The sequence below is a fragment of the Saimiri boliviensis genome, chromosome 5, assembly GCF_048565385.1.
Source record: "Saimiri boliviensis isolate mSaiBol1 chromosome 5, mSaiBol1.pri, whole genome shotgun sequence".
NCBI classification, from domain to species: Eukaryota; Metazoa; Chordata; class Mammalia; order Primates; family Cebidae; genus Saimiri; species Saimiri boliviensis.
In genome coordinates this window covers 40,623,656-40,636,030 of record NC_133453.1, presented here as the reverse complement: position 1 = coordinate 40,636,030, position 12,375 = coordinate 40,623,656, and the positions used below count along the sequence as shown (strand labels likewise).

At 36.6% G+C, this 12,375-nt stretch overlaps 1 protein-coding gene across 5 annotated transcripts in view; it reads left to right on the top strand.

The window, feature by feature from the left end:
• SPATS2L (spermatogenesis associated serine rich 2 like) overlaps window positions 1-12,375 on the top strand; it is a 170,789-nt gene that overhangs the window by 123,290 nt on the left and 35,124 nt on the right. For 4 of the 5 annotated variants that reach the window (XM_010336460.3, XM_039469500.2, XM_039469501.2 and 1 more), the window contains 2 exons: window positions 8,991-9,197; window positions 10,525-10,660. In XM_010336460.3, coding sequence (XP_010334762.3) covers window positions 8,991-9,197; window positions 10,525-10,660 — 343 coding nt within the window. The remainder of the gene's footprint in view (window positions 1-8,990; window positions 9,198-10,524; window positions 10,661-12,375) is intronic. The other variant, XM_039469506.2, reaches the window with a different exon arrangement.

Below are 12,375 nucleotides of genomic sequence, written 5' to 3'. Positions count from 1 at the left end.
AGAAACTTGTCAGAAGGCATGGACTGAGCTCTTTTGTTAAGAGGCTGCCATTGCCAGAGGGTGTAGATCAATTGGAGCTACTCAAAGCCACTGACAGTGGTGGGAGATGGGGATGGGAACATAGTATGAGGATGTAGTTGGAGCTTCTCTGCATGGCTGCTGGGTTCCTGTGAATAATAATAACTAACAATAATAATAATTGACGTCCAGAACCCTGAAGAGAGGTATACTTCTGTTGTTATGGACTTGCAGAGTCACTGTGTTGCCATCTGCTGATACCAAAGTTAACATTCTACTAGCTGGCAGAAAAGAATTGTTTACAAGGTCCAGCTCCAGTATCACAAAGTAGGGCAAGAAGAGCAGATCTGGAGCCAAGAGACACTATAACTTGATAACTGGTGCACAATGCTTTCTTCCCTACCAATGTAGTCATTGCTTGGAATACAATTTCCCACCCTTTTTGACTAGTTATTTCATGTGATTTCAGATGAGATTATTTAGATCTCAGCTTAGGTGTTATTTCCTTGGGGAATTCTTTCTTGATATCCCCAGGTCAAATATGCCAGTACGGATTTCAGAACACTATGTGCTTTTCTTTCCTGACACCACAGTTGCAATTTTTCATTTGTTTGTGTGGTGGTTTGATTTATACATCTTCCTATTAAACTGCAAGTTCTGTAAAGACAGAGACCACATCTGTCTTTCATTACCATTGTATTTCTGGGGCCTGGAACAATGATGGGCACTCACACAATCCTTTCTCATGATCTCTGTTGGATATTAATGATAAATACATCTGAAGGAGTGTAAGTTAATTAAATTTTTGTAAGTTGCTATGTTGCTTTTTAAAGGTAATCATGGATTTTGTGTTTCTGGGTTTAAAAAAGCTTTATACTAATTGAAGAAATTTGAAAATTCAATAAGGTTTGAGGCAAAAAAATGAAACAATCCTACCTCCCAGAAACAACCACTGTTAAATTTCATTTCAGAATTTTTAAATGCACAGATATGTAGATTTTTTAAAAAATCATATTAAACAGCATGTGAACCTTTGTATTCTGCTTTTTACTTAACATGAGATTGTGAACATTATATAATATCATTAAATGTTCTTTAAAAACACGATTTAAATATCTGCATTATATTTTTATGAATATGCCATGTGCCATATTTCTTTTAATTATTCCCAGACTATTGTCCATGTGAATTGTTTTTTTGTTTTGTTTTGTTTTGTTTTGTTTTGTTTTGTTTTGTTTTGTTTTGTTTTGTTTTAGACAGGCTGGAGTACAATGATGTGATCTTGGCTCACCACAACCTCTGCCTCCCAGGTTCAAATAATTCTCGTGCCTCAGCCTTCCAAGTAGCTGGGGTTACAGGTGCCTGCTACCATTTCCAGCTACTTTTTGTATTTTTAGTAGAGATGAGGTTTTGCTGTATTCTTCAGGCTGGTTTTGAATGCCTGACCTCACGTGATCTGCTCACCTCAGCCTCCCAAAGTGCTGGGATTACAGGCATGAGCCTCTAGTATTTGGTTTTATAAACAATATTATAGTGAACATCTCTTGTATATAGATTTGTGTGAACAATCATGATTATTTCCTTAGCATATATTCTTAGAAGTAGAATTACTGGGTTCAAAGGATATGAATCGTTAAGTTATTAATATATTACCATCGAGAAAGATTATACTATATATCTCATTGTTTTTACTTGTAAAACTGATTAGTACAGGGATGGAACTTTTTAAGAAGTTTAATTTCCATTTGTATTTCTTTTTTGTAAATATTCAGGAACACAAAGATCAATTACCAAAGAACTACCAATTAATATTATCAGAAAACAGGTCTCATAAAACACCGTTATATTCACATAAGCACTTTTTAAAGAATGATAACATGCTTTAAGTAGCATAGATATTAGCAATTTTAGACATAATTTTACAACAACAAGGTTATGCTTTCTTTATCAATTTTTTTTCCAAATAGAATTACTTTACAGTACATACTCAGATCAGATGATGTGCTTTGCTGCAATTACCTGTGTATAGGAGTCATTGAAACCATCTTAACTCAAAGGGTTAATTTTAGAAAGTATTATGTTTAATACATTCCTTAAAGTTAGACTTGAATTCTTAAAGTTAGATTTGAATTCTTTCTTCAGTCTACTTATAAGTAAATGAAGCTTTCACTAAAAAGTAAAATCTAAAGAGAAAAAAAGGTTTTTCAGAAACTTTCAAATTTGAATACATACATGGCTATACATACATAATGAAAACTTTTTGAATCTAAGTTCCCACGTTTTCCCCAAGAGGAGGGTTTGTTTTCTTTGGCACTGCTAAAAAAAACAACCAGCACAATTCATTTATTGTATAAAATAAATCAAATGAAGGACAAGTAAAATATGCAAGTTGATACTAAGATTTAGTAACCAGAAAGCTGATAGTTTTCAGTGTTGGCAAGAGTTAAATGTGAGAACAATTGCAGGCGCCGCAGCTGAGTGTAAATGGTACAACTTGACTGAAAAGTAATTTGACAAAGCATATCAAGAACTTTTCAAGAAAAAGAAAGGCATGAATTTTTATTGTCTTCATAACAAATTTTCTTAAATTATAGTAAAGAAATTTTTAAATGTAGGAACCCACAATACTGAAAAAAATGAAAAAAGGGCATCAGTTTCTACAAGAAGGGAAGTAGATGGAAGGGACTTTATTGATGAATCAGATGCTGCAGCATAGAATACAGAGGGAGGAGCTTTGGCGGGGAGGAAGATAATTGCCCTGCAGAATCAGAACCCCAGGGGAGCCCTGGGTTCAGAGATGGCACATTGGATGGAAGGCAAGCTCAAGAAGAGGACTATAAAGACAGGAATTAAGTGAAAGTATTATAAGGAACAGTCCACTATCGTCTTACCGTCTCTTCCATCCCCCAGCTTGTTCTTTTAGCTGCCTAACACTTATCCTCAAGGCAAAAAGGGAGGGAGAGAGTGGAGAGTGATCTGCAAGTACTTTAATCACCTGTTAGAACAAAAGTCAAAACTCTTTAAAGGAAAAGAAGATCTAGAGGTTCTCAGTCCTCAACCAAAATGGTCAATGCCCAGTTTTAAAAATTACTAGACATGGGAAGGAGCAGAAAAATGTGACCTATAATGAAGAGAAAGGTTACTCATTAGAAACAGACCCATTGACAACACAGAAGTTGGAATTAGCAGACAAAGATTGCCAATTAAAAATATATTGAGAATTTTACAGGAAAAAAAAAAGATGGATATAATGGATGAAGATAAAGAAAATTTAAATCATCAGATGTACTTGGCAGCAGTTCAGACAATTAAGAAGAAAGGATGAGTTAACTTAAAGACAAGTCAAAAGAAATTATGCAAACTGAAGAACAGAGAAAAAAAGTAAAAGAATGAAACAAACAAAGCCAGAGCCTCAGTGGCTTACGGCACAGTATCAGGCAGTCTCACATAGGTGTACTTGGAGTTGCAGAAGGAGAGCAAAGAGAAAATTGGGGTGGGGAAGGAGGAAGCTATGAAGGAATAACAGACACAGTTTATCCGAATTTGATGAAAAACAGCAAGCCACATCCAAGTGTCATTTCATAGTAATATGTTGTTTGATTAATCCAAAAGACATAACACTTGTAAATGAATATGCATCTAATGATTTCAGATCCATGAAGCAGCAATATATAGAACTAAAGAAAGAGACAAATCCAAATCCACAGCAGCTGTAGATTTTAATAGCATGTTCTTAGCAATTGATACAACATATAGATTAAAAATCAGTAAGATCATAGATGATTTGAACAGCACCATCAACCAACTTGAGCCAACTGATATTTATAGGACAACACACCCAACAATTTCAAGAGAATATGGCATTTACATTAAAGTAGGCCAGTTACTGGACCATAAAATAAGTTTCAGATTTTGAAACACCATCTTAAGAGTATGGTGTCTGAACACAGTAGAACTGAATTAACAATAAGATAGTTATCTAGTAAGATAACTAGAAAATCCCCAAATGTTTAAAAATTAATCAATCTTCTAAGCAATCCATTAGTCAAAAAGAAAAATTCACAAGAGATATGTGAAAAATTTTAAACTCAATCATAATGAAAATATAATAAACCAATTTCCAATATCAGGAATAAAATTAACCCTGACACTTCATTCATTTAAAAGCTAACAACAGCGTATTATAAACAACTTCATGCCAATAAATCCAAAAACTTAAATGAAATGGACAAATTCTTAAAAGACACAACCTACCAAAATACACAAGAAGAAATAGAAAATCCAAATAACGCCATGCCTAGCAAAGAAATTCATAATTAGAATTTCCAGGTCGAGCTGACTTCGTTGGTGAATTCTCATGAATATTTGAGGAAGAAATATAATTGCAACTTTAAACAGTTTCAGAAAATAGGAAGAAGGGAATATTTCCCAACTCATATTATGAGGCCAGCATAACTCATATCAATACCTGACAAAGTTATTACAAGAAAAGAAAATTACAGAACAATATTGTTAATGAATACAGAACAAAAATCCTCAACAAAACATTACAAATGAAGTAAACAGTATATAAAAGGATAATACACCATAACCAAGTATGTGTGGGTAATCTCAGGAACTGAACTTCTGTTTAACATTGAAAACGAATCGACATAATATGATTAATTAATAAAATAAAGGAGAACAATGATATTATCATCTCAGTGTGTAAAATAAAAAAAGTCACTTGACAAAAACTGTCAGCAAAGTAGTAAGACAAGGGAACTTCTTGAGTCTAATAAATACATGGAAACTCTACAGCTTTGTAATAATAAAATACTGACTGCAATTTCCCTAAGACCTAGAACAATGCAATGATGCTCATTCTGCTTTGTAGTTAGAATTTATAAGACAAGAAAATAAGGCAAGGAATGATTGGAAAAGAAGTTAGACCTTATTACCGATGTCGTCATTGTGTACATAGAAAGAAAATCTCAGGAAATCTACCAAAAAAATAAATAAAGCTGCCAGAACAAATGAGGAAATTAGCCAGATTGCTAGATACAAGTTCAATATATTAAAAAGCACTTGTAGGCCGGGCGCGGTGGCTCAAGCCTGTAATCCCAGCACTTTGGGAGGCCGAGACGGGTGGATCATGAGGTCAAGAGATCGAGACCATCCTGGTCAACATGGTGAAACTCCATCTCTACTAAAAACACAAAAAATCATCTGGGCATGGTGGCGCGTGCCTGTAATCCCAGCTACTCAGGAGGCTGAGGCAGGAGAATTGCCTGAACCCAGGAGGCGGAGGTTGCGGTGAGCCGAGATCGCGCCATTGCACTCCAGCCTGGGTAACGAGAGCGACTCAAAAAAAAAAAAAAAAAAAAAAAAAGCACTTGTATTCCTGAACTCTAGCAACCAACATTTGGGATTTGAACTTTTTTCACATTTTACATACTAGTTATTAAGGTCAGACATCTATTTCTCATTTATTACCTATTAATAAACCAGAGTTGATACATCGTGCACTCTCTATATGTGTCTGTCCAGGCCTTGAATCAGAAACTAAACGTAGTAACTCAGTACATTATATACCATTTATGTTGGGATTTGATAAGTGTTTTTAATAAAAGGAAGGCTCAATTAATAGTTAAATTGAAAGACACAAACTTCTAGAAGCCATTTTTAGATACATGGACAAGGATTAAGTTAAAATGTATGCAATTTTTATTGAAATCTAGGCAGATGGAGTGTTTCCAGAGATAACTTTTCTTTCCAAGATATGGCTACTATGGTTCAAGTATTTGATGAATATTAGATAAAGACACACCCAGAGACTCATATCAAACTAGGCTCCCTACAATTGGAAGGGCCATAGGCTTGCATAGCACTGAAGTAACACTGATTCGCTCATTCAGTATTTATTATGTACCTATGAGATACCAAATATATATATACAGTAATGATGAAAAGGACATACATCACTGTCACCACTTTTCTCATGTAGAAATTGCAGAGGATATTTTAAGGCTTCACTAAAAGAAATATCCTCGTTTAGAATATAAACTAGTAGTGATTATGCACTGCAGATCAACAATCTGATGCTCCTTGTGTATCCTATTAGTGTTTATCCAATAGAAATTTAACTCAAGCTATGTATATAATTTATATTTTCTGTAGCCACATTTAAAAAGTGTTAACAGGTTAATTAATTGGATAATATATTATTTTTAACTTAATGTATCAAAAATAGCATTTCAACATGTAGTCAATATTTTTAAGTTATTAAAGAAATATTTTAAATTTTTAATTTTGTACCAAATTTTCAAATTGCCACATATATGTTACACTTAGAGCACATCTCAGTTTGGACAAGCCACATTTCCAGTGTTTAATAGCCGCATGGCTAGTGGCTATCTTACTGGACAGTGGAGGCTTATGTATGAATCAGCCCCCATTGAGCTACGACCTCTTGAAGTTTACAAGTGGACTCCAGATAGATAGAGAGCTGATGGTATTTCTGGCCTATAACGTTAGAGGAAAGTCACCATATCTGTTGTGCTCTATAACTCTCTACCAGTTTTCATCTGCAAAAGTCCCAGAGTTTTACTATATTTGAAGACAGATCTGTACAGCCAGTATGCAAATATGTGCAAGTGGTCTTGACAATTTTAATGTTCAGTGATTCCACTAGTAATAAGACAGCTTTTCAGGACCTAAAAAAAATATTGCTACTCACGTTTCTCAATTAATATTTGTTGGATGAATGTTGAAATGAACCAGTAGACCACATATCAGTTCTCTGATACACAAACAAGATGTTTTTAGCTCCAGGTTAATGAGCCCATGCTCATTTGCATGCCTGGCTTCCATTTAAAATTCTTTTGCATTTTATTTCAATAATTTTTTTACCTCTGTTCTAAGGTCATTTTTTCCATTAAGCTATAATATAAATCCCATTATTTTCAGGAATATGATCTCTTTATGACACTATACACAAAGATCTGTGTTTTAAATTTGAAATGGTTTGAATGTTTGTCCCCTCCAGATCTCATGTTGAAATGTGATTCCCAGTGTCAGAGGTAGGGCCTGGTGGGAGGTGATTGGATCATGGGGGCAGATCCCTCATGAATGGTTTACCATCCCCTTGATGATAGGCGAGTTCTTGTTCAGTTACTTCATGTGAGATCTGGTTGTTAAAAAGTATGTGCACTGCTTCCCTCACTCTCTTGCTCCCATTCTCACTACACGCTGGCTCCCATTCATCTTCTGCCATGATTGTAGGCTTCCTGAGGCCCTCATCAGAAGCTGAGCAAATGTTGGCATTATTAATATTTGTTGGCATTATTAATATTTGTGAAACTCATTTCACACTGGAGTTTGACAGCCAGTGCCTTATAGTGAAGTTCTACTTCAATATAACTAAGGATAAAATTGCATACTACCAGTTGCATCTGTTTTATTACTGAAGGAAATGCTGTTTTCAGTACTTATGTACTTCATTTACTACCTTTGCTGAACATTTTATTGTGTACTCTGAGTAAATTTTTAAGGGTATTCATCATTCAGCTCATAAAAAGTATGTTGTACTTTCTTGATATGTAAGTTACGAATGATGGACTCAACTGAAGTCTAATTATATTGATCATGAATGGACTAATGTCTAAAATCAAATTGACTACGACCTAGATCATATTCCTTTGTGTTTTTTTAAGTGTAGTCTCTGTAATGTTTGTGACTATGTCAGGTAAGATGTTCATTGTTTTTTAATTTTTCCATGAAATCATTTCAAATGTACTTTAATTTAATCATAATTCTACAGAAAGCCATTGAGACAGACACAAGTACTAGGGCTTCAAAAAAGAACTGGTCTCAGTGTTAGCCTTTGGGAAGATCGCAGCCTCTACAAGGCAGGGGTGAGGGGCAGATACGGGAAGGCTTGTGTTAAAACATAATCATAGTACTATGGTTTTAAGTAAAGCAAGGCAACATGGGAGTAGAGAGAAGTGGGGCAAACGTGACTATCTGAAAAGGCTGGGTTTCACAAAGATAACTGTGTTCTGTCTGAGTGCAATCCAGTCAGCCAGAGAAGTGACGGCATTCCCACAAGGTCATCCAGGACATAGGGAATACCAGAACTTGGTTCTCCCAGATTCAAACTGCACTCTTCAAGCTTTCTACAAGAACATGGCCTTCAAAAGCATACTGGCTTCCTCTTTCTCACACCCAAAGTTCTTTCTGGTAGTAAGATGTTAAGTGTGATACATTTCCTTTTCAAGCCACTAATGTGCCATTTAATTCACTCCAGCAATAACTAAATAGGAACCTACCTTTAAAAGATGCCAAAAGCAACATCCTGCTAATTTATTGCCACATCTATTAAAGCTCCAGAGAGAATCTGACTCCCTAGATATTAAATATAGTTGAGATATTATGATGATGTTTTCTGATTTAAGCCCTTCATAAATTAGATGCAATGATTATAGTACCTGTTGTCACTTCATTTTTGCTCTCTCTCCAATCACTCTCTGCCTTCATTAATTCAGAATAAAATATCACAAGACATTAATGTAGCACTTGGAGATAGGAGGGCTACATTTTTATAGCCTCAATATGAAATTGTACTTAAAGACTCATAGCCTTTACTGGAATTGCAGGAGGGAAAAGGCCCTGCTCATCTCCTATAAGCCTCTTAATAACCTTCCTGGATAGTTATGGATGAGGAAACTAAGGCTCAGAGATGCCCAGGGTCACTCTGCAAGTAATTACCAGAGCCAAAACATGCCCAGGTCTTCCTACTCAAAATACAAGGCTCTTCTAGTACATCCTCTAATCTTCTGGGGATTCTTTTTAAACAGTTTCTTGGCTGTTTGCAATGAAAGGCATTATTGCCAACATGTAAACAAAAACAGAAATCTTGGCATCCTCCATCACTTTATCATAAGTGTTTTTAGTTTATCACTTCACAGTCATTATTTGGTGTTTTCTTACAGAAGGCAACAGACTACTGCAACAGAAACTATCCTTAGATGGGAACCCCAAACCTATACATGGAACAACAGAGAGGTCAGATGGCCTACAGTGGTCAGCTGAGCAGCCTTGTAACCCAAGCAAGCCTAAGGCAAAAACATCTCCTGTTAAGTCCAATGCCCCTGCAGCTCATCTTGAAATAAAGCCAGATGAGTTGGCAAAGAAAAGAGGTAAAGTGATTTTTTTTGCAAAAATGATTCAACATATTTTGCACATACAGAAAAGTGCCAGAGTGACAGAACTTTCCAAAAGATGCTGCTTAGTGAAGAGAGATGCACATGAAATTGCATTTTTCTCTGTGACCCACATAGATGGAAAGGCAGATGTGATTCCTCCCATGTAATCAAAGGTCTTGAATATTTCAATGGAATTACATCTCTTTTCTCTGCACCTCTGAGACCATTCTTCTTGTTGTAGGCATGGATAAACTTGTACCACAAATACTTTCTATCCTAATATCTTATAAAGCAAGTGCTCATGCAGGAGCTCTTTTAAAAATTTAAGTGCTGAAAGGGACTCGTGTTTCCCTGATACACAAGTGCTTGAATTGCATTGAAAGAAGATGAGTCTGGAGGCTGGTGTGTGTTCTTCAGATATGGTCTTCCCCATGTAAATTCAGTTCTGTGTTAGAATTTACAGACAGTGTAACACTGGAAGAGGGTTTTATATTTGACACACTGGGTTTTTATGATTTTTCTGAGCTTGGATATACTTGATACATAACTCGTATTAAAAATGAAAATCACTCCCTTTCTGATTCCCGGAAGATTAAATAGTATTCTTCTCATTCAGCCTCAGCTGTATCTGATTTCCTTGGCTTTGGTTTGATCTACTTTCTCATCGTTCTTGAGGGGGACTTCTTACTTCTAAGAAACATGGCCTTGATTGTGTTAAGTACAATCTGCCTATTTGTGATGCACTACCTGTAGACCCTGGTGACAATTTTAGGAAATCAGGCGAGATGGGCACCCACAGAGCTGCTTTCAGTGCTGCTGCTCTTATTACAGGCCTGGCTTTGGATGACAGGGCCAGTGCCAACATACCTGGCACCAGTGTCCCATCCTCTCTCTAGCTCATTTGTACCTCTGGCAATCTCTGTGTCATTTTCCTCTTCCAAAAGCCCTGCTGGCTTTTAACCATGCAGAGTGGTGTTTATAGAGAGAGCCAGCAGCGCAAATGGTCTTTAGACATATCAGATTCTAAGGCACTGCAGTTTGTAATAGAACATAATGATCACAGCCTCCTTTTGAAGAGTACAGGAGACAAGTATACCCTAGATGGCCCAGGCAGAGACCCCATTGGTGAAATCATAGCAGCCTCAGGTGCCACACAAACCACCCACACTGGGTTACAAACATTCTCCTAATGGGACTTTTACCAGACAAAAGACGAATCCCTTTTTCTTGGTGGGCTAGGCTAGTTGCTTTGTTTGTTGTTTATCTTACAAATGAAGGATAAAATGCTCACGTTAATAATGTTTTTTGACATCAATTTTAGGCCCAAATATTGAGAAATCAGTGAAGGATTTGCAACGCTGCACTGTTTCTCTAACTAGATATCGCGTCATGATCAAGGAAGAAGTGGATAGTTCTGTGAAGAAAATCAAAGCTGCCTTTGCTGAATTACACAACTGGTAAGTGATTCAACATAGAAACTGTAAGTGTGTGACACTTGAGTCGTTCAAATAGGTAAAAGTATCAGATGGAAAACATTGTTTATTTAATATATAAGCATCACAGAATAACTCTCCAGCAGATGGTTCTAAGCCCTGCAGGCAGTAGCATATATCTTGGGAATAAAAAAGAAGATAAAATATTTGAATAAAAAGAAACCCGATAGATGTAATGCACTGGAGTTTGAAGTTGGCCCCAAACTGTATGAATGATGTAGAACAAAACCCCAACAAAGAACGAAATCTCAAAAAATAATATTTTTGACAAATTGCTGAAAGGCTAATATCACGAATGCTACTAGGAAAACAAAATAATTTCCAGCACCATAATTATAAAATAAGAATTCCCTTAACGAAATTCAGAAACATCTCACATAAGCTTAGTGACAGAATCCCATTCTTGGGTATCTTTAAGACTAGAATTTAAACATGGTGCACCAATATGGTTTTGGTCCTGCCTTGCCTTGCTACTGATTTTGATGGAAAATGTTTCTTTGAGCCCTGTATATTTGCTAATGTCCACAATTGAAACAATGTATCTGTTAGTAAAGGTTTAGTTATTATCAGTAGAAGAATGTTCTCAGTGTATTAGGACTCTTTCAGTTTCGAGTGGCAGAAACCAAGTCATACTAGTTAAAGACAAAAGAGAATTTATTGGCTAATATACATGAAAATTTCAGAAGGTTCCTTCAGACAAATTTGGCTGTAAATCCTCATTATGTTATCAGGACTTGGTTTGTCTCACCCTCTCTCCTTCCTCCCCCTCCTAGTGTTTCCCACAGTCTCCTAGCTCTGCCCACTTTTGGCTTTTTTTTTAGGCACCATCTTTCCATGTGGCAGCAAAGATGACCCCCTCACAGCTGCCAGATTGTCTAAAGTCCAAGGGCTGGCACGTATCCACCATGCCCAGGCTCATGTAACATGTTCCCTGCGTCTCCTTGGCTTTCCATGATTCTAGAACTTGATCACATGTTCTGCATGTTTTTCCTATTCCAGGTGCTTGCTTTGGCATTGAGTGCTTTTGAGCAGAAACTATGGAGTTGTATAAAACTAAGAATTAGGCTTAACACTAATCTAATCTAAAATGCATGAATTTTAAACCATCTGCTATGTATCATATAAGATCCTAAGGGTGCAGAAGACAGCAGGAACTTGAAAGAAAACCTTCTCCTTCAGTTGTCATTCAGCCTCTCAGAGGCCCTCTGAGGGGAGGAGTCATCTACCTCCCCCCCACCCCGGTCATAGCATCTGTATGTCACCAGAAGGCCTCTCTGTTTGATCATATGATAACCTAATTAATTGTTCAAAGCAACTCCAAGAATATGAGAAATTAAAGATGCTATAGTTGTTCTTACTATTATTTTATAGTCATAAAACTTTCCAATCTGTCTTTAGGTAAGTTACCCTAACACTTAGAAGTACAGCCAGCTTCCAGGCCTGTTCTCTAGAGCCAGGGTCTGCAGACTTTATCTCTATGGGGCCAACTAGTAAATATCCTAAGCATTGTGGCCTTAAGGTCTCCATGCAGCTACCTAGCTCTGCTGTTGCTGCTCAAAGGCAGCCCTAGATAATCAAAAAGACAGTGGGCCGCATGTGGCTCATGAGGGTCATAGTTCACCAACCCCTGTCTAAGGCATTAGTTAGCTGTTCAGAGAAGACCACTCCGTCTTATTCTT